Source organism: Arachis hypogaea, chromosome 13, assembly GCF_003086295.3.
Source record: "Arachis hypogaea cultivar Tifrunner chromosome 13, arahy.Tifrunner.gnm2.J5K5, whole genome shotgun sequence".
In the NCBI taxonomy this organism is placed as follows: domain Eukaryota; kingdom Viridiplantae; phylum Streptophyta; class Magnoliopsida; order Fabales; family Fabaceae; genus Arachis; species Arachis hypogaea.
Genome location: NC_092048.1, coordinates 124,787,688 through 124,812,095, shown reverse-complemented (window position 1 = coordinate 124,812,095; position 24,408 = coordinate 124,787,688). Strand labels below are relative to the sequence as shown.

At 33.9% G+C, this 24,408-nt stretch overlaps 1 protein-coding gene and 1 pseudogene across 1 annotated transcript; one reads left to right on the top strand and one right to left on the bottom strand.

Moving 5' to 3' along the window:
- The first annotated feature begins 4,973 nt into the window (after positions 1-4,973).
- Positions 4,974-8,082, top strand: LOC112733146 (carbamoyl phosphate synthase small chain, chloroplastic-like; annotated as a pseudogene).
- A 1,737-nt stretch (positions 8,083-9,819) lies between these two features.
- On the bottom strand, positions 9,820-10,822 carry LOC112733145 (RING-H2 finger protein ATL78). The gene has a single exon (XM_025782015.3). It carries the CDS (start codon positions 10,732-10,734, stop codon positions 10,051-10,053), a length of 684 nt encoding a protein of 227 aa, XP_025637800.1. The 5' UTR covers positions 10,735-10,822; the 3' UTR covers positions 9,820-10,050.
- Positions 10,823-24,408: the final 13,586 nt, after the last annotated feature.

Genomic DNA, 24,408 nt, shown 5'->3' with positions numbered 1-24,408 from the left:
TAGCACATTCCCATACAATATTCTTAACCTGTTTATCCTTGTATCGGTTCGTGAAATTTTTCCAGATATGCCTCACACAATTCCGATGATGAGCGTGAGGTATAACTTCTTTTAATGCAGGCAGCAAACCCTAAGCCAAATAATATAATTAAATAATAAAATTATCAAATCAGCATAACATCTTTGTATTTTATTTTATTTTTATGTCAGAAAAATTATGTTAATTAATAGAGTAATAAGATTTTGAAACTTAGACATAGCTATGTATTATCAGGATCTTAAAGAAACTATTGTGAAAGCCTTTGAAATTACAGCACATATATATATGAAGCACGCCTTTTGTGACTCTATAATAAGTGACTACGACTTGATATGGCATAATAATGTATGTATTGTGAGACTTGGCAGCAAAGCATGCGTGCAAAAGTAATTGAATGGGTAAGTCGCCAATCCCTAAAACGGACTATGTAATGTACTTTATCAGGTTACGGGTGGGCATTTTACCAGAGGTTTCTATTGTATCAATCTACCCCTGTGTGATTCCTGTTGAAGCATATCTCGGGGGGTGAAGGGCAGACGATTTCAAAACGGACTCCCTATTCATTAGATAGAGAAGATCACCAAGATTTCGTGATGCGCTATCGAACTTATTCCAATTCAATAAGAGATCTCAATATTATGCCTTGAAGAGGACTCGAACCTCCACGCTCTTTAGCACGAGATTTTGAGTCTCGCGTGTCTACCATTTCACCACCAAATATATATATATATATATATATATATATATATATATATATATATAATTTGTTGCCATTTGTAATTGGAATCGGATCTGAGTGATTAAAAAAAAAATCTCTTCTTAATATATAAAATTAAGGATCAATCATTACAATGTACCTAATTTTAAACTCTTGTTTCCTTTATTTCATTTGAATATGCCAGAATGGAAAAAGGAAGAAATAACAATATAATTTATCAGAACAATCAGATGTGATTTTTTGAATTTGCATATTAATCAAGAGAGTAATGAAATTCAAAAAAGTTTGAGCAATTAAATTTAAATCATGGACTAAATAGAATTTCTCTTAGACCTTAACTAACAATTCTGAATCAATCAATATTGTTCTTAAAGTAATGCAATAATGAAATAACAAATATAAATCTGTTATGAAGAACTTAAAATAATTCAATAATTCACCATCAGCCAAACTTAAAATAACTCAATTAACAATTTTTGATCAGTCATTGTTGTGCTTAAAATAATGCAAATAACAAATATAAATCAGCCATAAAAAACTTAAAATAATTCAATAATTCTCAATCAGTCATAGATAGACTTAAGAATAAGATTTAATTTGGAACATAAGAAAAATTTTAACAACTTCGAACAAATTTAAACAATATTACCTTTTGTTAGTCTGAGATAAAATTCTACCCATGGATATATTGATCTCCAAGATCCTCTTGCAGCAAAGTAAGGAACCACTTCCAACTTTTTTTAGTTTCACTATCCACAATAGCATACGCAATCACATAGAAGTGATTGTTTGCATCTTGACCCTTCAAAAAACATCCATCAAGTCCGATTAGTTTTCTACACCCAGCTTTAAATCCTCTTTTACATGCCTCTAAACAAATGTATAACTTTCTAAATAGTGGAGGTGATTAGGGAATTGGTGTCACATCCAAAATCGTATGGCTCCCTGGGTTACTCCTCAACAACTCAGCCAGGTATTCTCTCAACTTACTATATTGTGCCTTCTCATTGCCAATCAAACGCTCTCTAGCCTCTTTCAGAGCCCTATATACCATCTTCCCATTTATTATGACATTGTAGTCAATTTTGATGTGCTCATATGCTTCACTAAGGATCATGTGAGGTTGAGTTCGGAGCCTTTTTTCGAGCTTCTTTGCCACCAATTTCTGACTTGCCATGTTGCTGCCGAATTCTCTAGCACAAGTGTGTTCAGGGGTATAGGTCTTTATCTGGTAACTCTTCAATTGAGTATTCCATGCACAATATATAAGTTATGGGCAAGGTGAACCATTGGCAATCCCACTATTGAGTATTCCAGCATCACTTTCTTTATTAGTTTGGGCATCTCCATTAACATTTTCACAAGCATCACCTCCTTCAGCAGTCTTATTCTCCACATTCACATTCTCCTCAGTTCCATTCTGCTCATTTTTATCCTTTTCATTTGCATCCTCCACATTTTCTACTTTTTGATTCTTTGATTTTCTGGGTTTCTTAATCCTTACAACACCATACTCACAGTCACACCTAACTCTCCTTTAGTCATTCTTTATGTATCTTATTTTTCTCCCTTCATATATCACATGGTCCTTTAAAGCATTCTTGAACGTTTCGATGGTTGAAAATTCCATCCCCAATTTAAAATAAACTTCACCAAATCCAGCCCTTCATTGAACTATGAAAATTCATATCTCTCCCGCTCATCCTCATAACTCTCAGGAGTTAATAATGTCTCTGACTCGTAGTCAAATGCAGGTTCTTCTATCTCCTCCTCACACTCCTTATCCTCTTCATCCTCTTCATTAACATTAATGCCATGAACTCCAACACCAGGCTTAGCAGATCTTGTTGTAGTACTACTAGGCCTACCAGCCTCACTTGTCCCACCAGCAACACTAGGCCTTGTAGAACCACTTGGCCCAACACCAATTAGCCCAGAACCAATTGGCCTAGCAGTAGCACTAAGCTTAGCAGCACCACTTGGGCCAGCAACAATAGATCCATCTTTATTCCTCCCATATGTTGGGACACTAGCCTTCTTGCTACTCAATTGATTCTTCTTTGTAGTTAGGGTCCTACTTTTAATATCCTTGTTTGTCTTCTTCTTCCACATATCTCCTTTATGGTCTGTTTTTTCTTCACACCTAACAATCTTCTTTCTTATTACCACACACCCATCTTCACTACTATTAGATTGATCACACTCAAAATTAAGGTCTTCATTCTCAAGTGGAGCTAACATTATTGGATGATCAAAGTATAACTCAAATTCTGGACTCTCTTTGTTCTTCTCTTTGTACATACGTAACTCATTAATTTGAGCATCTCCTTCAATGGGATGTAATCCAAACACAAGTTCAGAGGCAGAAGAATCAAACCAATACATAGCTTTGTAATCATGATACTCCAACCCTTTGAATAGAGTTTTCAAATCAAAGAAACACAGCAAGTCGATGTCCATTTCAGGAAATTTGTCCACTTTTCCATCAATATATAGCAACACACCCTTATTATCTCGCACAAAGTGATCTCCTTGGTGAAAAATAGGAACCACAAAATATTCCATCTAACAATAGAATTAAAATAGACTAGCATTAACAAAATTAAAACTACAAACTCAAATATACTATTATTGAATATGATGTATTATTCTAACAAAAATAAACCCATACAGACTAAACATTATTACAATTCACAAGTTTTTACCGTTACTAAACCCTAATCATCCAACAAAATTAATGGATTAATCAAGTAAAGTATCACTGTATCCTATAAATTATCCTAACAAAGATTATGTACTCACCTGCTGCAATGTGATGAGTATTCAGTGAAAACCTTGTTGCTATCGTGGCATCCACCGCAAGGCTTTGTGAGATTCGAAGACAATGGAAGTAATTGACGGTTGTGACGATGATGAACGGAATCCTAATGTTGACGGTGATGGGGTGATGTGAGAGATGAAGTTACAGAGGTATAGGGTTTCTATGTAAATTGAAGAGTGAATTATGGGGTTTCATGTCTTTTGGAGAGGATAAAGACATATGGAGTAATGGAGGGAAAGAAGAGGTGAGAATTGGGCGTAACAAGCCCAGAGAATGTATTTTAAACTTTTAATTAACAAGTACAGGGACTATTTTGTCTTCTTTGCACATATGGACACTTAATGGCCACATGTGTGAGTTAACGTGCTAAGTCAGTAATTTTCGTTGATGAGTCATGCTGAAAAATAGACTGGGGACTGATATGTCTAACGGAAGAAAATGATGGGGATTAATCTGTGTATTAATTTTTTCTTTGGGACTAAAATGTCCACTTTTAAAATCTTTGGGGACCGAATTGGATAATTACTCTAAAAATAAAACTAAAATATTTTCTTGACCCAACCGATTTTATTGGAGACCGGTGAACCAATTTTTGAAAATGGACCGGTTCGAAATTAAATTTGAGGAATGATAGGGGCCAGCAATTTTGGTATTTTGTAACCATCAATTGGCCATCAATAATGTTTTTAATGGTATGAGATTATATCTAATGGTGAGAAATCACTCACTTTTATTTTGATGATTAAGTGCTTGTTTGGGTGCCATTGTGCATATTTGTGCGCCATTAAAAACTTAAATTTATAATGATAAATTTTTAAATAAAACACAAATTTATAATAAATTAGTATTTGATTTGTAGATTAAAAAATACAATAAATAATAAAAAATATATCATAAAATCAATTATTAGTATATATAATTAAGTTAAATTAAATTATGTGCTTGTTTGGGTGCCATTATTTTGATAAAAAAAGATTTTTTTTTATTTTTTAGCGTGTTTAGCAAATTTCGAGTAGTAAAAGTAAAAGTACTAGAAAAATCAGAAAAACATCTTTTTTGAGAAGTTGTAATTTACATCTTTTTTTTAAAAGATCTTTTTTCCTAATAAATAAACAAAAAAGTACTTTTATATTGTTATCTCCAAACATAATTGATAGATAAAAAGATCTTTTTGCATGAGATATCCAAACATAAAACTACTTTTACTTCTCCATAAGATCTTTTAAAAAAAGATAACTGGAGAAAAGATCTTTTCTTAGAAGCTCACCCCAAATAAAATATAAGTGCTGACAAGAAAACACAAAAATTGCTGCCTAGACTTTTCCATTAAATTTTTTGGAAAAAAAAAATTAAAAAAAGAGAACCTACGCTACTCACACTCACAAGTCACAACACGGCAGAGGCAGAGCTCAAAGCATCAACCTTCTCTGTCGCCGCTTGCGCCGCTCGCGTCTTCATCTGCGCCACCGCGCCGCACGCGTCTTCCTCTGCGCCACCGCGCCCCTCGCGTCTCCTTTAACTGCGGTTCTATGCCTCCCTTATCTCTACGTGGGTGGTTTCAGACCTGTGTGTTGTACTACGGTGCCGCCAAGTTCACAATGGCAACAAAATCTTTGGCTTTCTCTGTCACTGTGAGTGACCTTTCCAAGGGTTTCGGTTCCGAATTGCTACTATCCACTTCCAAAGTTCGCGTTTTTTACCCTCAGATGTTCCGCCGGTAACCACCCCCATCCCCGTTTCATCATGGGCACCTCAACAATCTTGTAAAGCAATGTTATTTAAACGTTACATTAATCGTTCTTATCGTGTTTTAAACAAATTCTTGAATGTTTACTAATAGGGTCTTGAGCTTTTCTTGTTATTCCAGACAATATTTAAAAGCTTGTTCTTTTCATGCTTTTGTTCTTTTTCCCTCTTATCTTCTTAAGCTGAGTTATGCATCCTGATAGCAAAATACTTGTAGCCTGTTAATTCATGACGATTTTCTTTTTGACTTTGATATAAAGATGTTCTGTTTAGCTTTTGTAAGTTTATGCTTGAAGTGGTTATTAGCCAGACCTTAAAGATATTGATGCAGTGTTTTTTTCCCTGCTTTATAAATAGTTAAAGGAGAAAGACCTTGGAAGACATTAGATGCTAGGCTTGTTTTGGAAGATGGGTCAATCTGGAAAGCAAAGTCATTTGGTGCTACAGGAACCCAAGCTGGCGAAGTAGGTTTCAATACATCATTAACTGGGTAAGATGAAGTATAAATCTTTAAGATCCAGAGTCTTCTTATTGGCATGTCTTCAATCTGAATATGTGCATATTGGTTGTTTACTTTGTTATATATGTGCTTTGCAGGTATCAAGAAATTCTAACTGATCCTAGTTAGCTGACCAGTTTGTGCTAATGACAAACCCACATATCAGTAACACTGGTGTAAATTTTGGTGAGTATTCATATTATTGGTCTCTCTAATTTTTTTATTTGGTGAACTCATTTATGAATTACATGTTTATGCTCTCATGCTAGATGATGAGGAATCAAGGTAATGCTTCCTCGCGGGTCTAGTAATTAGAAGCTTGAGTATCAGGTTTTGTTGACATTCCCTAGAATTGCTTTTCATCAAATTAGCTTTACTTTTTAATCAACTAACTATCGCTTTCTGATTGCAATATCTATTGATTCAGCACCTCAAACTAGAGATTTGCAGAAACTCTAGGTGATTACTTAGCAAAAAAGAATATCATGGGAATTTGTAAGTATTTTTTTTTTTTAATAGTTCTTTGAGAAATTCTATTATGTAAAATTTGTTGTTTTGGTTTTAACGTTGCTGAAAATTTCGTATACAACAGATGATGTTGATACAAGTGCAATCATCCGCAGATTTCAGGAAGATGGCAGCCTTATTGGTGTCTTGAGCACTGACAATTCCAAAACTGATGAACATCTACTTAAGATGTCTCAATTTTGGGACATTGTTGGTAAGCATATGAACATGAGATTTTCCTAATATTCTTAATTATGGACTACATGGATCATGGATGCTTTTCCATATTTAGGTATTGATCTTATAAGCGGTGTATCATGCAAAACTCCACATGACTGGGTTGATAAGACAAAGCAAGAATGGGAATTTAATCCTAAAGCGTCTCAGGACACTTTTCATGTGAGTATAACCACAGAGTACTATGGCATCCTTCATTTTTGTATAATATTGGTAATTTAATATGCCCTTCATTCTGGTTTATGCATTGTAGGTTGTTGCCTATGATTTTGGAATAAAGCAAAATATACTCAGATGACTAGCATCTTATGGCTGCAAATTCACTGTTGGCACATCTACATGGCCAGAGCATCAGAAACTTTGAAGATGAAGCCAGATGGGAATGGGATACTTTTCAGCAATGGCCCTGGAGATCCTTCTGCTGTTCCTTATGCTGTCGAGACAGTAAGGGATATTCTAGAGAAGGTGTCTGTCTTTGGAATCTGCATGGGCCATCAATTGATTGGCCAAGCTTTAGGAGGCAAAACCTTTAAGATGAAATTTGGTCATCATGGAGAAAATCATCCTGTTCGAACCTTCAAACCGGCCATGTTGAGATTAGTGCTCAGGTATGTGGCTCACAGACTTCTCTCTCACTTCTCTCTCGCTTAATTATGTGCAGTGAATGTGTCCAAAAAGATTGATTTTAGACATATAATTCATATGGAATGTTGGCACTACCCTGCTTCCATCTTAAAATGAAAGTAAACAAGACGATATGAGGGGGAAGTGTTCACATTTTACACTATAGTAGTGACAGTTTGAATGGAAAAACTTTTTGGCAATCTGTAAATCATCTTTAGTAACTTAGTCCATGTCTATGTTGTATGTAAATGGTTAATTGATATGACATTGTATGTATAATGATAAATTCTTTTATAAATTGGCAGAACCACAATTATGCTGTTGACCCTGCCACATTGCCAAAAGGAGTTGAGGTTACTCATATCAACCTGAATGATGCTGATCTTGCCTTCCCGGCTTAAAGAATAATGTCTCTTCCAGGACCCCATGATTCGGATTACGGCATCAGACTAGCAGCTTCGTTATTTTTTTACTTTCAATTTGGATTTGATGAGTAAATAGATAGTGGTGGTATTTGTTGATGATTGCAGCATTCAGGAGTTTGTACAACTAATGAAGCACAAAAAAGCAAGAAATCTGAACCTCAATTATCAGCAGTGTAAACTATATGCAGTGTATGCTTTGTAACAACGCTAGATGGGATGGATTCTGCACTGCACTTAGAACAATAACAATAACGACTTCTTTATCGTCTCCACTGCTTGATGCGTAATTGTGATGTGAACAAAACAATCAAGCTATTTGTTTTAGTTCTGAAAGTAATAGCCTCACGTTAACTTACTATTTTGCACAATCCACCGAGTGGTATAAACCAATGTAATCAGAAATCTGTTCGAATCATGAAATTCATAATTATAATGTGAATTATATATTTGTAAAATTTAGAGAAAGTGAGTCAGAATCATTTTGGAACTACAATTTGTAATTCAAGCTCAGATTGTACGATTTCAAAGTCTATCCTATTCAGAACCTTACATGAATAATTGTGCCAAACCATAACACGGAGCACAAAACCCTAACCCTATTTATATAAATCACTGAATAAAAACCTAAGCCCTCTCTCGCCTTTGATTCTTCCTGTACGATCTCACGAACCAGACGCTGGAACGGAAAGACTGGATTCTTCCAAAGGGGAAATATATCGTGTCATGTGTTTGAATTATTGGTTGCCGAATTTATTCTGCACTTTCTTTTCTTTTCCCTCTTCTCTCTCTTCAATTGTTACACTCTGTCTCTTTCTTCATCGCTAATGCCCTTCTTCACCTATCATTGTCATACACCCACACACCAAATTAATAACATAACACACATACAATGCTTGGGGCTACCATACTTAGTGATGTTTGGGCGTCATTATTTTGTTAAAAAAAGATTTTTTTAATAAAAAAAGATCTTTTTTTTATTTTTTAACGTGTTTGGCAAATTTCTAGTAGTAAAAGTAAAAGCACTAGTAAAATAAAAAAAAAAGATCTTTTCTGAGAAGCTGTAATTTACATCTTTTTTTAAAAGATCTTTTTTTCTTAAAAAAAAGATGTTTTTCGTGTAATAAATGAACAAAAAAGTACTTTTATATTGTTATACCCAAACATAATTGATAGATAAAAAGACCTTTTTACATGAGATATCCAAACATAAAATTACTTTTACTTCTCTATAAGATCTTTTAAAAAAAAGATAACTCGAAAAAAGATCTTTTTTCAAAAGCTCACCCAAACAAGCCCTTATACTACTATACAAAATCAAAATGTTTGCAATATTGATGCGACACTTTGTGTTGTACTATGTTATAACAACACTTCGCTTTCCGTAATTTGTTCCCCTGAAAATTATTATATTGATTATTAGTGGTTTTCTGTCTCAGCCTCCATTTCATTATGTTATGTATATATTGTTTTGTGCTCCATTCACTGGATAAACTAAAGTATCACTCTGTTTTCTTTTTCTTTCTTTTTCTACCCCTTGCTATTATTTAGGGTCTAGTACTCTAGTTGTAGCAATCAGGGGGCCTCATACATGGCGCTTGATGTGAGTCCCGGACCAAATTACCAACCATGTTTTTCTTGTGATACATTATATTGCCAAGTTTGGAGTAACGTGTTTCTATGATTTTGTGAGGTAATTTTGGAAACATATGTTTTCAAGGTATCTTTTGGTATTAAGAGAGGAAAAAAATGTTAAATGTGAGGGACATATTCTACGATCATTTAGGGACTTTTAAACATATATAACTCAATTAGTTTCACTAAAGATGTGCTTTAAAATAAAAAGTGATGCAAATTAAATAAATTTAATTTTATGTCTGTGTAAAAAGTGAAATCCATTGGGGTTATAAAAATAATATAATAGTAATAAGAAGTGGACCAGTACTGGAAAAAGATATTGTTATATCTAATATCGCAGAGGCAAGCATACCTTATTACGTTAAAACGCTAATCGACTTGGATTCTTACTCCGTCGAAATTACAATGGCGTTACGGTTGCTATTAGCAATTACTTGAGCAGCCATCACCAGTTCATCACCATAACTTGATTATTTGGACAACAAATTAAACCTTACCGTACTACTTCAATTTTAATTTTCTCAGCAATTAAACATTATTAAAGGTAATTGAAAACCAAAAAGAATATGCAGTTACAAGTTGATGATCTCTTCATTTTTTTCTTTTCCAAAAAGAACAAACATCCTAAGTGAAAAAAAATAAAAATAAAATAAATAAACATAATTTTCATTACCAACTACCACCACCCATTGTTTATGAGTGAATATTGGTGTTGGGTAGCTATATAGCCTTTGGCTTCACTGAACAGAACAGAGCCGTACCAGAGTTCTATGCATACTAATTTAGTTTGGTTGCTATCTATGTATAATTACGCACCATAGTTTCTGGGTCCAGTGGTTCAATGCTTATAATGGTTTGAGGTAGAGGAGGAGGAGGATGAGTAGTTCCGCCAACAATCTTTTGGCACGTGTGAATTAGGCAGTGTCTGCACTTGGGACAAGATGAATGAGAAGTGAGCCACTTGTCAATGCAGCTAACATGGAAGCCATGGTTACATTTTGGCAGAATACGCAACTTTTCACCATTTGTGAAGTCCGAGAGGCATATCACACACTCGGTGTCCAAACCAGGTACTTTGTTTAACTCAGTTGACTCGTATGTGATTATCGGAAAAGTCTTCAAAGCTTTCTTCTTGATTCCCGTGTTGGCCAATCGACTACTTGATGATGATGATGAAGGGCTAGGATTTGATGACGATGATGAGTCGTTGATTACCAAATCGGAACACCTCAAAGCACACCTTATGACTGCGTTCAATCCTAAGGAGCAAATAAGTGCGCATAGGAGGACGGAGAGGACCATGACAACGTTGGCATCGAAAGAACTGTTTCCGAGGTATAAATGGGTTGAGTTGTTGTTTGTTGGAGGTGGTGAGGAATCGTGATGAGCAAGTGGATTTGGGAGCATGAGTAACCTTCTTGAGTGAGATTGTATGACAAGGTCATGAACTATGTGTGAAGTGAAGGAAGTTGAAGCATACATGGTTGCGTTTTATCTTTATGAATGATGAGTTAGTTAGCTACAGCCTTCAGGGTTGCTTCCTTTATATATAGGCAACTTAATTATTTGGTGATCAATGCTTAATTGGTGATTAGAATATTCCTAGCGGGGTCTAGCTAGCTAGCCTCCAGCTTGAGACAAACAAAATAAATTTTTATGATTATGTTGGGTTTTGTTAATAGAGAAGGATTTGGAAGCACATGGATGCTCCACTCAGTTATCAATCCCACTTTAAACCAACCATGAGAAGTCGGGTGGTACCATTTTAAAATTAGAAAAGTATAGATAACCAATAAGATTTTTGAACAATGTGTAAATAATGTGAATTAATAAGGTTAAAAGAGTAAATTTAATTAATAGCATTATATTAGGGTGTAATGTATTTTTATTTGATTGGTGGTTGTTCATGTTGTTCAAAATTTTCATTGTTCTCCTAGCACTAAATAAGTTATGTGTTTATATTTTTTTTGAGTAATGTGTATGTACACTAAAATCAGCTATTAAAGTCAGCTACTAGTATAAAATATATGTTGAAATATAAATATATATTGAAAATAAATTAAACTACATATATTTATATACAAATAGTCACCAAAAAAAAAATTTATATACAAATACATTGGTGGCCGATTTTAGTGTACAAATAGATAATATTTTTGTATTTTTTTAATCTCAAAAATGTTATTTGTATACTAAAATCAGCCACTAAAATCAGTCACCAATGTATTTGTGTATAAATACATTTGTGGTTTAATTTTATTTTTAATGCGTATTTATATTTCAACATGTATTTTATACTGATAATTGACTTTGGTGGCTGATTTTAATGTACATATAACATTACTCTTTAATTAAAAGAATGTTATTTGTGCACTAAAATTAATTATTATATATTCCTGTATAAATATATATATAATTTATTTTTAATATATATTTAGCATAATCATTTGTATTAATTTTCTCAAACTTTTTTATTATCATCTAAAATTTTTTATTGAGATAAATAATTATTAGAAGAATATAATCAATTATTAATTTTATAAGTTTATGAAATCAACTACATGAGTGTCAATTAGTAAATAACAACATATATAAACAATCATTTCATATATATTTCTTAGCTTTTAGTAAACCAATTTTATTCATACTATTTAAATAGAATAGATGATCTAATAACCATTTTTCAACTAGCTCAGTTATCTAGACATAAATTAATCCACATACAATTAATTATATAAAATATAATTTAAATTTAAGGGTTTCCTTAAATACACAGTAAATAGCTTGAAAAATGTGGTATCCGACTATCCGTTACCGTTGGTTCTCTAGAATGTGCCATCTTTTTGGGTCCCAGTGAAAAAGATCAAGGCAAAGTGGCCTTGTCCGTATACCTGCCAACGGGAAAGGGTCCCATAAAAGGGCATTCTTTTTTAGCTAAAGTTGAGAGTTATTTCACGATCCAAAATAAAAGAGTTATTTTCCTTTTAAAAGTTTTTTTATTATTTTATTTGGAAGAGATCAATTTACGGATATTTATTTATTATTTATTATTATTATTGGTTCTGTTAGAAAATTATCATTTTTACAGTGTAGTATTATTGTTAAAATTTAAAAATATTAATATTGACTAGTTATTAGATTAAAAAATTTATTTCTAATTTTTTTTCCTGGTATGATTTTGCACAAATCTTTACTTATAGTGTATATAAGAATGCGATGTACCTTTAATTTTTATAGATAATTTATTTGTTCGTCTATAGATGTATATATCTTTTCTTTATAAATTTTTAAATAAAAATAGTAAAATATTAATATTTGTAGTTAAGAAATAAAAAATTAACTAATATTAACTTAATTATTAGACAAAACTATATATACAAGAAAAATATATTAATCACTCAATTTATTTTTAATAATTCTTGTTTAAAATTTTCGGGTCATAACTCATTATGCTAGTGATATGAGCGTAATGATCTATACGAATCTATAGATATGGAAGCGTGACTGATTACTGACTACACAATTATTTTCCCCCCCATTTTTCTCGATTTCTTTTCTTTCTCTTGTTTTTTTTTCTTTGACATTATTACAATAAAGAATAATGTAGAGTTGTAGATAGACTTCTGAGTTTGAGACTTTGAGCATTAATTTACAGAATTTCCTCTCCCGAAAAAAAGTTAACAAAAAATTTAAAAAAAAAGGACGATGAATTTAGTGTTAACCTAAAAACAAATAGAGAAATAAGGGGAATGCTAGGGAGTAAAAATTTTAGTAGTAAAAAGAATCGGGTTATATTAATTTAAATATAAGAAAAAATATTGAATATTGAATATTTTATATTTTTAAATTGGGATTTAAGTAATATGATATATAATGTTAAAATTATTATTAGTAAAATAATTTACATTTTTTAGTTAATAAATATATAATAAATGAATTAAAACTTTAAATTGCACAATTTTATAAATTTTTAATTTTCTTTAACATATAGGTTATTATTACGAATTTCCCACTTTAATTTGGTGAATCTCAAGGCAACTGACAAACATGGATGGTGCTCTTCATCAATCCGACAAGCTGCACCTCAAAAATTGAGTGTGCCAGTATGGCCATCGCTACCGTTCTCTACTTTAGGTAGCCAAAAAGAAATGATAAGGAAAAAAACAAAGGATAAAAAACACAAAAGACAAAAAAGGATAAGGAGATCTTAAGTTTTTATTGAGAGGACGTACTTTATCAAGTACCAACCATAATCATAATGGGGGACGATACATTCATTTTTTTTTTAGTTTCTTTTTATCTCTTAATCTCTTCTTTTCTGGACGTTGAACTGAAAATTACTAGCTAAACTACATGATAGTCTTATGGGAAACTACTAGAAACGTTTACAATTATTGCTCCCAAAAAGGTGTTGGTGCATATATGCTCGTAAATTTGGTTTTCGATATACCATGCAACTATTGGAGAATTATTATATGCTATCTGAAGTTAATAATTAATAGTGATATGATAATTTAATAAAATACGTTAAATTAAATATTAATGGTTAGAATATAATTAAGATTAATTTAGATCAGTTAATATCATTTATATTTATATACTATATATGTATATTTATTGTAGAATTTTATGTTTTATTATTTTGATTCTTCTAGCACCTATATATACCCTTGTACATTGTATCTTTTTAAACATATTGAATAATACACAACACTTTTTTCAGATTACCTTCTTGTTTCTAACATGGTTTTTTTTCTCTATGAAAATTAGTTCATAGCTCTTTTGCTTTGTTTCTTTCGGCAGTGTTTTTTGTCCTTGATTTTCGATCCTTTTCCGATGCGTTAGTTCGTCACCGCCGTTACTACCGTCTTTGTCTTGTTGTCACGATTTCAACGCATTCAGAATCGTCGCTAGACTCCACCTAAAGTTCCTTGCTCACTTTAGTTTTTCCTCCCTCCAAAACGCCTCCAGCACCGTTGGATCCACGCCCAGGATCAACGGCTCTGCAGCGCACCACGTGTCACGCAGTGACACACCCCACGAACCCGCTTTCAACCCACGCTTATGTTGGCTCGATCCAACCCGCCTTCTGACCGCGTGCCACCTCCTCGTCGCGTTAGCGTTGACGTGTCTTCCTCCTCCTCTCACGCATTGCCACGTGTCCTTTTCTACTGACGTGATGGATGGTGGGACCCTTCTTAAGATTTTTTTTGTGAGCTCTTTCTCATTCTGCCTTCTATTTTCTCGTTTTCTGTCCCGATTTTGCAGTTTCTTCTCTTTTTCGTCTTTGTTCTACTATTATGGACAAACTGGATATTTTTTAGCTTATTCTTGTTATCCTTAGTGGCTCTAACTATGCTCATTGGGTTGAAGTTATGAGAGGATTTCTTAAAGAGTGAAAATTATGATGCTATATGACTGGTGATGTTGTTTGTCCTGTTAAGCCAACTGTAACTGAAAAATAAAAAAATGGGACCTCCAAATCTGAGGAGAATGTTGAAAAAGACTCTGAGGAAAAATTAAAAGATTGGGATAATAAAAATCATCAGATGATCACTTGGTTTCACAACACTTCTACTCTAGGCGTTCATTTATAGTTCGGGCGTTTTGAAACTACTAAAGAGGTATAGGATCATTTGGTAAAACGTTACACTATTTATGATCTCTCCTATCAGTACCAACTGCTAAAGGAGTTTCATAGCCTTAAGCAAGAACGTGGACAAGCGGTTTCTAATTTTCTTGCTGAAATGATAATTATTTGGGATTAATTGACCTATTGTGAGCCTGTTCTTAAAGATCTATGAGGATTATCGGAACCAAACACGTCTCATACAGTTTCTTATGGCACTTACTGATGACTATGAGTCGGTTAGAGCTTCTCTGCTTCATCAGAACCCCTTGCCTAGTCTTGAAGATGCGCTTCCTCATCTTAAGTATGAAGAAACGCGCTTGGGGATTGACTCACCTTAAGAGTGAAATTGTCTTTGTTGCCACAGATCAAAAGGGTAAATTTTGTCAAAACTGTAACTATTCTGGGCACTTCTTCTCAGACCCGTCCTTCTATTGCATGTTGTAAATGCAAACAGAAATGTCACATTGGCTCTAATTGCCCGAAACTATTCTGTCATTATTGTAAGTTCTCAAAACACTTGATTACTACCTGTCCTACTCAATCACCATGTTAAGATCAGAACAAGTATCATTCTTGTCCTAACTACTCTCAGAATGTGCCTGCTTCTACTGTTGTTGCTGCTACTACTGAATCCACCACCTCCACCTCTCTCAACTCACCCTCTGTCTCTCCATCCAATATTGAATTTCTTCTTAAGCAGCTTCTCTCCTTTTCTGGTAATACCTCTACTGCTCTTTTCACTCTCCCAGATAATTTAAAATGGTATTTTGACTCTGGTTGTTTCAATCATATGTCTCATTTGCGTAATCTTTTTTCGTTATTATCTACCACTTCAAATGCACTTTTTGTCAACACTGCTAATGGTTCCCTCTTGCATGTGACACATAAGGGTTTTATTTCACAGTCAAATATTAATCTCCCTGATGCTTATTTTATTCCAAAATTAAACTTTAATCTTATCTCTCTCGGTCAACTTGTTGAGCTCGGTTTTGATGTCAATTTCTCTATTTCTAGTTGTCGTGTGCAGGATCATCGGGACTGGATGTAAGGTTGGAAGATTATTTGAACTCGAGAACCTTCATGTTCCTTTTACGTCAAGTCTCTGTGTTGTTTTCTCTCCATCTACTTTTCACTTGTGGCACTACCGTCTTGCCCACAGCTCCTTAGGAAAATTGTGTCCTCTTATATCTATGGGTGTTTTAAGTCAAGTTAATAATGACTCTTTTGATTGCATTTTTTGTCAAACTACAAAACAATCAACTTTATCTTTTCATAATAATTCCTTTCTTACTTGCTCTCTTTTTTATCTTATTCACTCTAATATTTGGGACCCCGCTTTTTACCGCTTCTATGGGAGGGGCTTGATACCTTGTAGTTTTTATTGATGATTATTCATGTTTTACTTGGGTTTATTTGATGACTAATCGTCATGAGTTGCCTCAGATTTATATGAACTTTGCCACTATGATTCAAACTTAGTTTTCAAAGGTCATTAAAATCTTCTGACGCGATAATGCTATGGAATATCGTGACTTCAAACTTTTAAATTTTTTCGCTGAACATGATACTTTATCTGATTTTCTTGTCCTGGTACCTCTCAACAAAATGGCAGAGTTGAACAAAAATACCGTCACATTCTTGACTTTGTTCGTGCAATACTTATTTCTTCTTCTTGTCCTAAGCATACTTGGGGTGAAGCTATTCTCACTGTTGTTCATATTATCAATAGACTTCTTTCTTCTGTCCTTGCTAACACTACTCCCTTTGAGCATCTTTATCATACTTCTCCAGATTACAGCTCTCTTCGTGTTTTTGGTTGTGTCTGTTTTATCCTTCTTTAGCTTCATGAACGTAACAAACTTGAACCTCGGGCTCGCATGTGTTATTTTCTTGGTTATGGCACTGAACACGAGGGTTATCATTGTTGGATCCTATCTCTCGACGTATTCGTATATCTCGTCATGTTGTATTCTGGGAGCATCACTAGTATGTTCTTTAGTTTTTTCTCTTTTGAGTCCATTCCTTCTATTCAGTCACTGTTTTTCACTAACCCCAATGTTGATCTTTGTCCTAGCGATGATACTACAGGTTCAATCTTAAGTCAATCCTTTGAGCTCCCTACTCTTCCTCTTCTCCATCGCCCGATAATTCCAGACTGGACCATGCTCCTGCTCCTGCTGCCATGCCTCCTCCTCCACTCGTTCTTCTAAGGTATGAAATCCACCTTCTCATCTTCTTGATTATCATTGTTTTTCTACTATCCTTTATCACCACAAACCTAGGTCATTCTGAGAAACATCCACAAATCTAAATTGGCAACAAACAATACAAGAAGAAAACCAGACACTTGAAAAAATACACCCTTGGGACTTAGTTGATCCTCCTTCTGATCAAGAGGTTGTGGGTAGTAGATGGGTATACAAGGTCAAGACTTGCCCTGATAGTTCTATTGACAGTTTTAAAGCATGATTGGTTGCTCAAGGTTGTACGCAAGAGTATGGTATTGATTATGAAGAAATTTTTGCTCCCATTGCTGGTCTTACATCTGTTCGAGCTCTCCTTGCCATTGCTGCGGTCAAAAAATGGTCTCTCAGTCAGATGGATATGAAGAATGTATTTTTAATAGGAATTTGAAAAAGAAGGTCTATATGAAACCACCTTCGGGATATCCTTGTTCTTCTAGCAAAGTTTTTCTCCTTCACAAGGCACTTTATGGCCTTAAGCAAGATCCTCGTAAATGGTTTGAAAAGTTTAGCACCACTATCTGCAATCTTGGTTTCACCTGCAGCCCTCATGAGAATGCTCTCTTTATTCTAAAAGTGATCGTGGAGTTGTTCTTCTAATTTTGTATGTTGATGACATGATCATTACTGGAGATGATATTGATGGTATCTCTGATCTCAAAGCATCCTTTCACCACACTTTTGAGATGAAAAATCTTGGTTCTCTCAATTATTTTCTTGGTCTAGAAGTCATATCCACAGATGACTGTATCTATCTCTCTCAAGCTAAGTATGCTTTAGATCTTCTTGCTCGAGCTGAAATTATAGATAGTCGTATTGAGTCTACTCCCCTTGAGCCTAATGTTTGATTTACTCCTATGGATGGAACTGTTTTGAATAATCCTACTCTTTATCGATAGTTAGTTGGAGGTCTCGTCTATTTGACTGTCACACGACCAGACATCGCCTATCCAGTGTATGTTCTTAGCCAATTCTTATTAGCTCCTTGTACTACTCACTATGCGGTAGTTCTTTGCATTCTTCGCTACATCAAAGACACCCTGTTTCATGGCTTTCATTTTTCTGCCTATTTATCTTTATCCCTTCAGGCATACTCAGATACTGATTGGGCTGGTGATCCCACTGATTGTCGTTCTACTACTGGTTATTATTTATTTCTTGGTGACTCTCTCATTTTCTGGCAAGCCAAGAAGCAAACGTTCACGGTTCGATCAAGCACAGAAACTGAATACCATGCTCTCGCTGATACCACTGTTGAGGTTATCTCAATTCGTTGGCTTCTTGAAGACTTGGGTGCTCCTCAATCGTCCCCAACTGATATTTTTTGTGACAATCGCATGCTATTCAGATTGCCCATAATGATGTTTTTCATGAACGCACCAAGCACATTGAGATTGATTGTTACTTTGTCCAGCAGCGTTTCTTTATTGATGTTGTTCGTCTCATAGATGTTGGAACTCTGGATCAGACTACTGATATCTTCACGAAGACTTATCATCTTACTCGTTTTCGAATTCTAGTATCCAAACTCAAGATGGTATCCTTAGCTCCCACTTGAGTTTGAGGGGGATGTGAGAGTATAACTAGGATCAATTTGTATCATTTATTTTTATTTAGCATATCTGTATATTTATTATAAGATTTTATGCTTTTATTGCTTTAATTCTTCTAACACCTATATATATACATTGTACCTTCCTGAACACATCGAATAATCTACAAAACACCTTTTTTAGATTACCTTTTTGTTTTTAACATTAATTTTATATGAAAATAACTGCATGTTAATTTCTATTATTTGTTAATTACTAAAAATTTTATACTTGAATGTTATCGTATGATGTTCTTACAATTTCTATAAAATTATTTTCTCCATTTTAAATTAAGTGTCATCTTTATTTTTTTAGTTTATTAAAAAATTAATGTATCTAAGAAGATTTATTTAGATATAAAAATGCTAAATTAGCTACTAAAATAAGTTATTATGTATTTATGTATAAATATATGTGTAGTTTAATTTATTTTTAGGGGTAAGTACGATTTTGGTCCCTTAAGTTTAGTGCCAGAATCGAATTCGTCCCTCTTGTTATTTTGTCATTAAAATCGTCCTTAATGTTTTTTTTCGTATTAAAATCGTCCTTTTTATTAAAATTTTTAATTTAATACCTAAACTACCCCTATTCCTATTTTAATAATAAAAATTATAAAATAAAATAAAAAAAAAAACAAAACGCGTTTGGAGAGGAGGGGGGAAGAAAACGCGTGGGTGGGTGAGGGGGGAGGGAAATGGCACCGGGGAGGGGAGGGGAAGGGAGCGGGGGAGGGGATGGCGCCGGGGAGGGAGCTGCTCACGTTGCTGCCGTCAGACCCTGTCGCCGCCGTTCGTGCTTCAGTCGCCGCTGCTGGTCGCCGCCTCGCCGCTGCTGCTCGTCGCCTCTGCTTCTTGCTTCGTCTTCTGCTTCTTCTTCTTCTTCTTCTTCTTCTTCTTCTTCTTCCCTTCTTCTTCTTCTTCTTATTATTATTGTTGTTGCTGATTTGTGGAATATTATTGTTGTTTTCTGTTTCTGATTTGTTGATTTGGGTGAGGGGGAGACGGGGAGGGGGAGGTGACGCGGGGTGGGGGTGGGGGTGCTGGGAAGGGAAGACGGGGAGGGGGAGGGGGAGGGGAGGCAGGGAGGGGGAGGGGGAGGGGAAGGGGAAAGGGGGGGGGGGGACGACGGCAGCGTTGATGGTGGTGCTGGTGGTGCTGCGGTGGTGTTGGTGGAGGTTGTGGCGGTGGTGTTGGTGTTGGTGGTGGTGGTGGTGGAGGAAGTAATTATGTTGGTAGTGGTGAGGGTATTTTTGTCCAAAAAAAATAAAAAGGACGATTTTAATACGAAAAAAACATTAAGGACGATTTTAATGGCAAAATAACAAGAGGGACGAATTCGATTCTGGCACTAAACTTAAGGGACCAAAATCGTACTTACCCCTTATTTTTAATATTATTATATTCTAATAACTAATTTTAGTGGCTAATTTTAGTGTATATCTAACATACTTATAATTTTTCAATGAACCAAAAGTGTAAAAATAATATTTATTTTAAAATAGGGGGAATATATATTATTTTTACTATTTTACGATTCAATTTATCTATTTTTTAATGAAAAAATGTACATTTTTTTACGTCTCTCTCTTTCTCACTGAAACTGAAACTCTGATTCATAGTTATAAAAATCGAACCGGATTGACCGGTTCGATTAGAAAATCGGTGAATCAGATTTTCAACCGATCCAGTTTAGTCTCTAGACTGTGTAAGGATAAAAATTGGTGTGAACCGATCTTATTACTGCATACTTTCCTTGCCACTAAACTATATTATTCCTTAATATTTTATATGCTAATTATTAATTATATAATAAAACTGCAAATAACTTTTGAGATATTATTTTAATTTTATACTCACTTATATTTAAATTAATTATATTTTTTTATTATTTATAATTATTAATAAAAATATTATTAAATATGTATACATAAAAAATTTTTAATATTTTTATTAATTACAATATAATTACTTTTTTATGATATGATTATATGTTATTTATTAATATTATTTTTTAATAAATACATATAGTATATAACAATACAATAAATATAAAAGTAAAATTAAAAAATTTTTATTATAAAAAAATACTAAAATTTTATATATTTATTTAATAATAATCAGATTATAATTTGTTGATTATAATTTATTAAAATTTGATTATTTTTAAAATATTAGTGAAGATATATATTTTAAATTTAATTTTAATTTTAAATTTTTGACTATTTTATATTTTTATTTATATAGGAGCAATTCTATCGGATTAATCATTAACTCATTAATTGAACCAACAAATTAGTAAACTAGTAATCTAATCGGTTCGATCATTAGTTTGATTCTGACAACTATGCTCTGGTTAATTTTTTCATTGATTGATTATTAAAAAAAATTAGTTGTATAATTGAATCAAATATAAAAATTAGTGAAAAGATGAAGTTTTATTTTCCTAGACAAACTGAATTCGTTAACTGACGTACATGATTATATTCCCTACTCATTTGAATGTAATGAGAGGAAAAAAAAAATTGTAAGAATCCACTGGCACTGACATGTTGTCAAACAATGGAATGATGAAAGATGATAATTCCTAACAATTAAATCATCGTCTCACACCTATACAACTCTTTTTGGGTTCTAAATCTTTACCAATTAATCAAATTAAGTGCCGTTAAATCTTCTTCGTTCACACCACCTTTGTGACGGTGTGACTGATGGGATATCCATGCATGCTCATCATATGATGGGATATCACTTGCCTAAATTGGCAACAAGCATTTTCCAGGAGGATTGTATATCTCACGCTTTGATTCATAACCACATGTTGATGCTTATGTTTGTTCTCATACAAAATATCCATAATTTAACCATTAAACATCTAATCATATTTTGTGTAAACTTTTATAAAAGAATCCAATTATTATATATAAATTTGTAATCCAAAATCACTTGGAAGAAAATGGCTATGTTTGCCAATGAGTTATAGCTTAAATGGTATAGTCTTCTCATACTCAATTAAGAGGTTGCAGGTTCGAGTCTTCTATCTTTGGTAAAAAAAAAGAAAACGGCTATGTTTAATGTTATAATTAGAAAAAACAACATTTGTACCCATAAATTTTACGAATATCGATAAAAGTACCCATAAAAAAAAAATTAACATTGTACCCATAAAAAATGAATTATGTAAGACAAAAGTACTAAAATCCTAAATTTTTGTTTATTTTTTTATGAAATTCCGAAATTACACACACCCTTTATCTTCAACCTCAACTCTGTTTCTCTCCCTCTTTTTCCGCCTCGAGCACCTCTATGTCTCCCAAGACTACTGTCTCTTCTTCTCAAAATTCTCAAAATTCCCAAACTTTTACCACCGTCTCCTCGACCACATCATCGCTCAGTACCACTGCCTCGCTCTCCTCCTTGACCCTCACTGTAATCCCTTCACCTTCACTATCGAGGAGAAACCCTAGATCTAAGGACGTTGCGAGCGATGTGAGCAATCTGAATGTGCAGATTCAGACAGCAGCTGAGTCAGCTCGACAAACTCGGACGACTGCCGTTGCAGCCTTAAACGATGTGGCAGAGGAGTGCACCTTGCGGTGCCAAAGTTGCCGTAGGGGGTTCCAGGTGGGGTGATAAGGTCGTCATCGCTGAACAAGAAGGACTCGTTGTTCTGCAGCAGGGTTTGGTTGGTTGTGTTGTGGTTCTTTTTTGATGTTTTTAGTTTGGCTTATTTTGGTTTTCTAAATGCCCTTGTTTTTGTATTGATGTTGTTCCTTACTTCCAACAATGGATCTATATAAAAAATAGACTTGCGTCCTCCACCTCCCTCTTCGCAACAACGCTGTTCTTGGCGCTGCTATTGGCTGTGTGTCGCGCGCCATCATCTTCCTCCAATTGCAGATTTAGAGCATATGTGTCTTAGTTTGTTGGAGTGATATTAGAGAGAGAGAGAGAGAGAGAGAGATAGAGAGAGAGAGAGAGAGAATTTTATTAAAAAGTCAACACAAAATTAGAATTTAGATATTTTTGTCATACGGAACCCTTCTTTGATCGGTACAATGTTAATTTTTTCTTTGACAGGTATTTTTGTCAGCGTTTGTAAAGTTCATGATACAAATGGATTCTTTTCCTTATAATTAAATCGGTTACTTATGAAATTGTTATTTTTTCAATGAACATTCATTCTTAATTCATAATCAATTGTCTACAACATTAGTTATTTATTTCGTAAATTAGATATATAAAACAAACTTTTCAAATTATAGAATATGTATGCATCTGACAGACTTAAATATTGTTTACCTAATTTATACTCATATTTTTAATTGCCAAAATAAACATAGATATTCTTTTGTTAAAAGAAAAAGCTGATGTAGAAACCTATTGTTACCCCTTTTGCCTAAATGCCCTCTTGTCGTTGCCGCCTCCGAATTCCTGTCCCCCTGATGTTCTCCGAATTCTTTTGTCGTTGGGCTTAGTGCGCTTTGGTCTTATATTGCTCTTGCTCTGCACCAGTGTCCCTTGGGTTATAACCACTTATGTATCTTGCCATTGCCCTACCGCCAATTTGCAGTGTAGTACCTCTGCACCGATTTGACACCTGCATTTCCACCATTTCCTCCTCTCCACCTGTTGCGTGGTTGCTATTGATGTTGAGTAAAATGCATCCAAGTGTATAGATCAATCGATAATGTTACTTTCTTGTATGTACGTTAGTTAGAAGGTGTTTTTCCTTTAACCTTATGGAGAATGTTGGAAGTGAAAAATAGAGAGATGGTGAGAAGGAGAAAAGTCAGTAGGTACAAGTTAGAAATAGAATCTCAAGTATCCATCAAGGTCAGCTCCAAAATAGAGAACCTTTTGCTAAGAAGTAGGGAGTGAACTCTTAAAGTATTTGAAACTCAAAGGCATTTGAAAATTTTAGAAGAGTAGAGCAAAGATCTTTTATTGTTTTTGTGGACAATATATCATAATTGGTGAATCTTCAATGGCTGTGGAAATTTTTTAATTATGAGGGACAAGTTATAGATGTCTTCTTATTGAAAAGGTAATGGTTAAAGACTCTTCATAAGTTTGTTTTTGTCAAATACGCCTTCAAGAACCATGCACATAGGACAGTTTATAACCTTGATGGTTGGAATGTAAGTGGAGTATAGTTATCAGTGTCAAAAGCTAAGTATGAGAGAGGTGATAATAAAGATGGTTATAGTGTCAATCCTAATAGTTATAACATGAAGGAGAAATAATGTTCTCAAAGAATGGAGGAGAATGGATATGTGGGTTATGGAAGATCTTTTAAAGAGGTCCTTATTGGCTCTGATTATGTAAAAGAGGATAAAGTGGCTGAAAAGTGCAAAAATAAAGACCAGGTGATGGTAGAAATCATTAAAGGTAGTATGGAACCGAGTATAATAGAGAAATTGCAAAGGAGTATTATTAGAGAATTAGTAATTCCTATAGATAAGGAGGACATCATCCCTTGTTTATTTTAGGATTAGCATACTCTGTTTGAAGTAAAATCTATAGGCCGGTTCAAAATGATAATTGTTTATAATTCAATTGAAAAATATGGAGGAGTCCTTCTAATCATTTTTTCTGTTCAATTATTTTGGAGAAGTAAGGAGATGGTCTGAGAATGAATCCTATAGAATAAGGAGGACGTGGATTAAGATTCACGGTATGCCACTTCATGC

Excerpts from the sequence above, each read along its gene's own strand:
- LOC112733145 (XM_025782015.3), bottom strand. The coding sequence starts at position 10,734 with ATGTATGCTTCAACTTCCTTCACTTCACACATAGTTCATGACCTTGTC.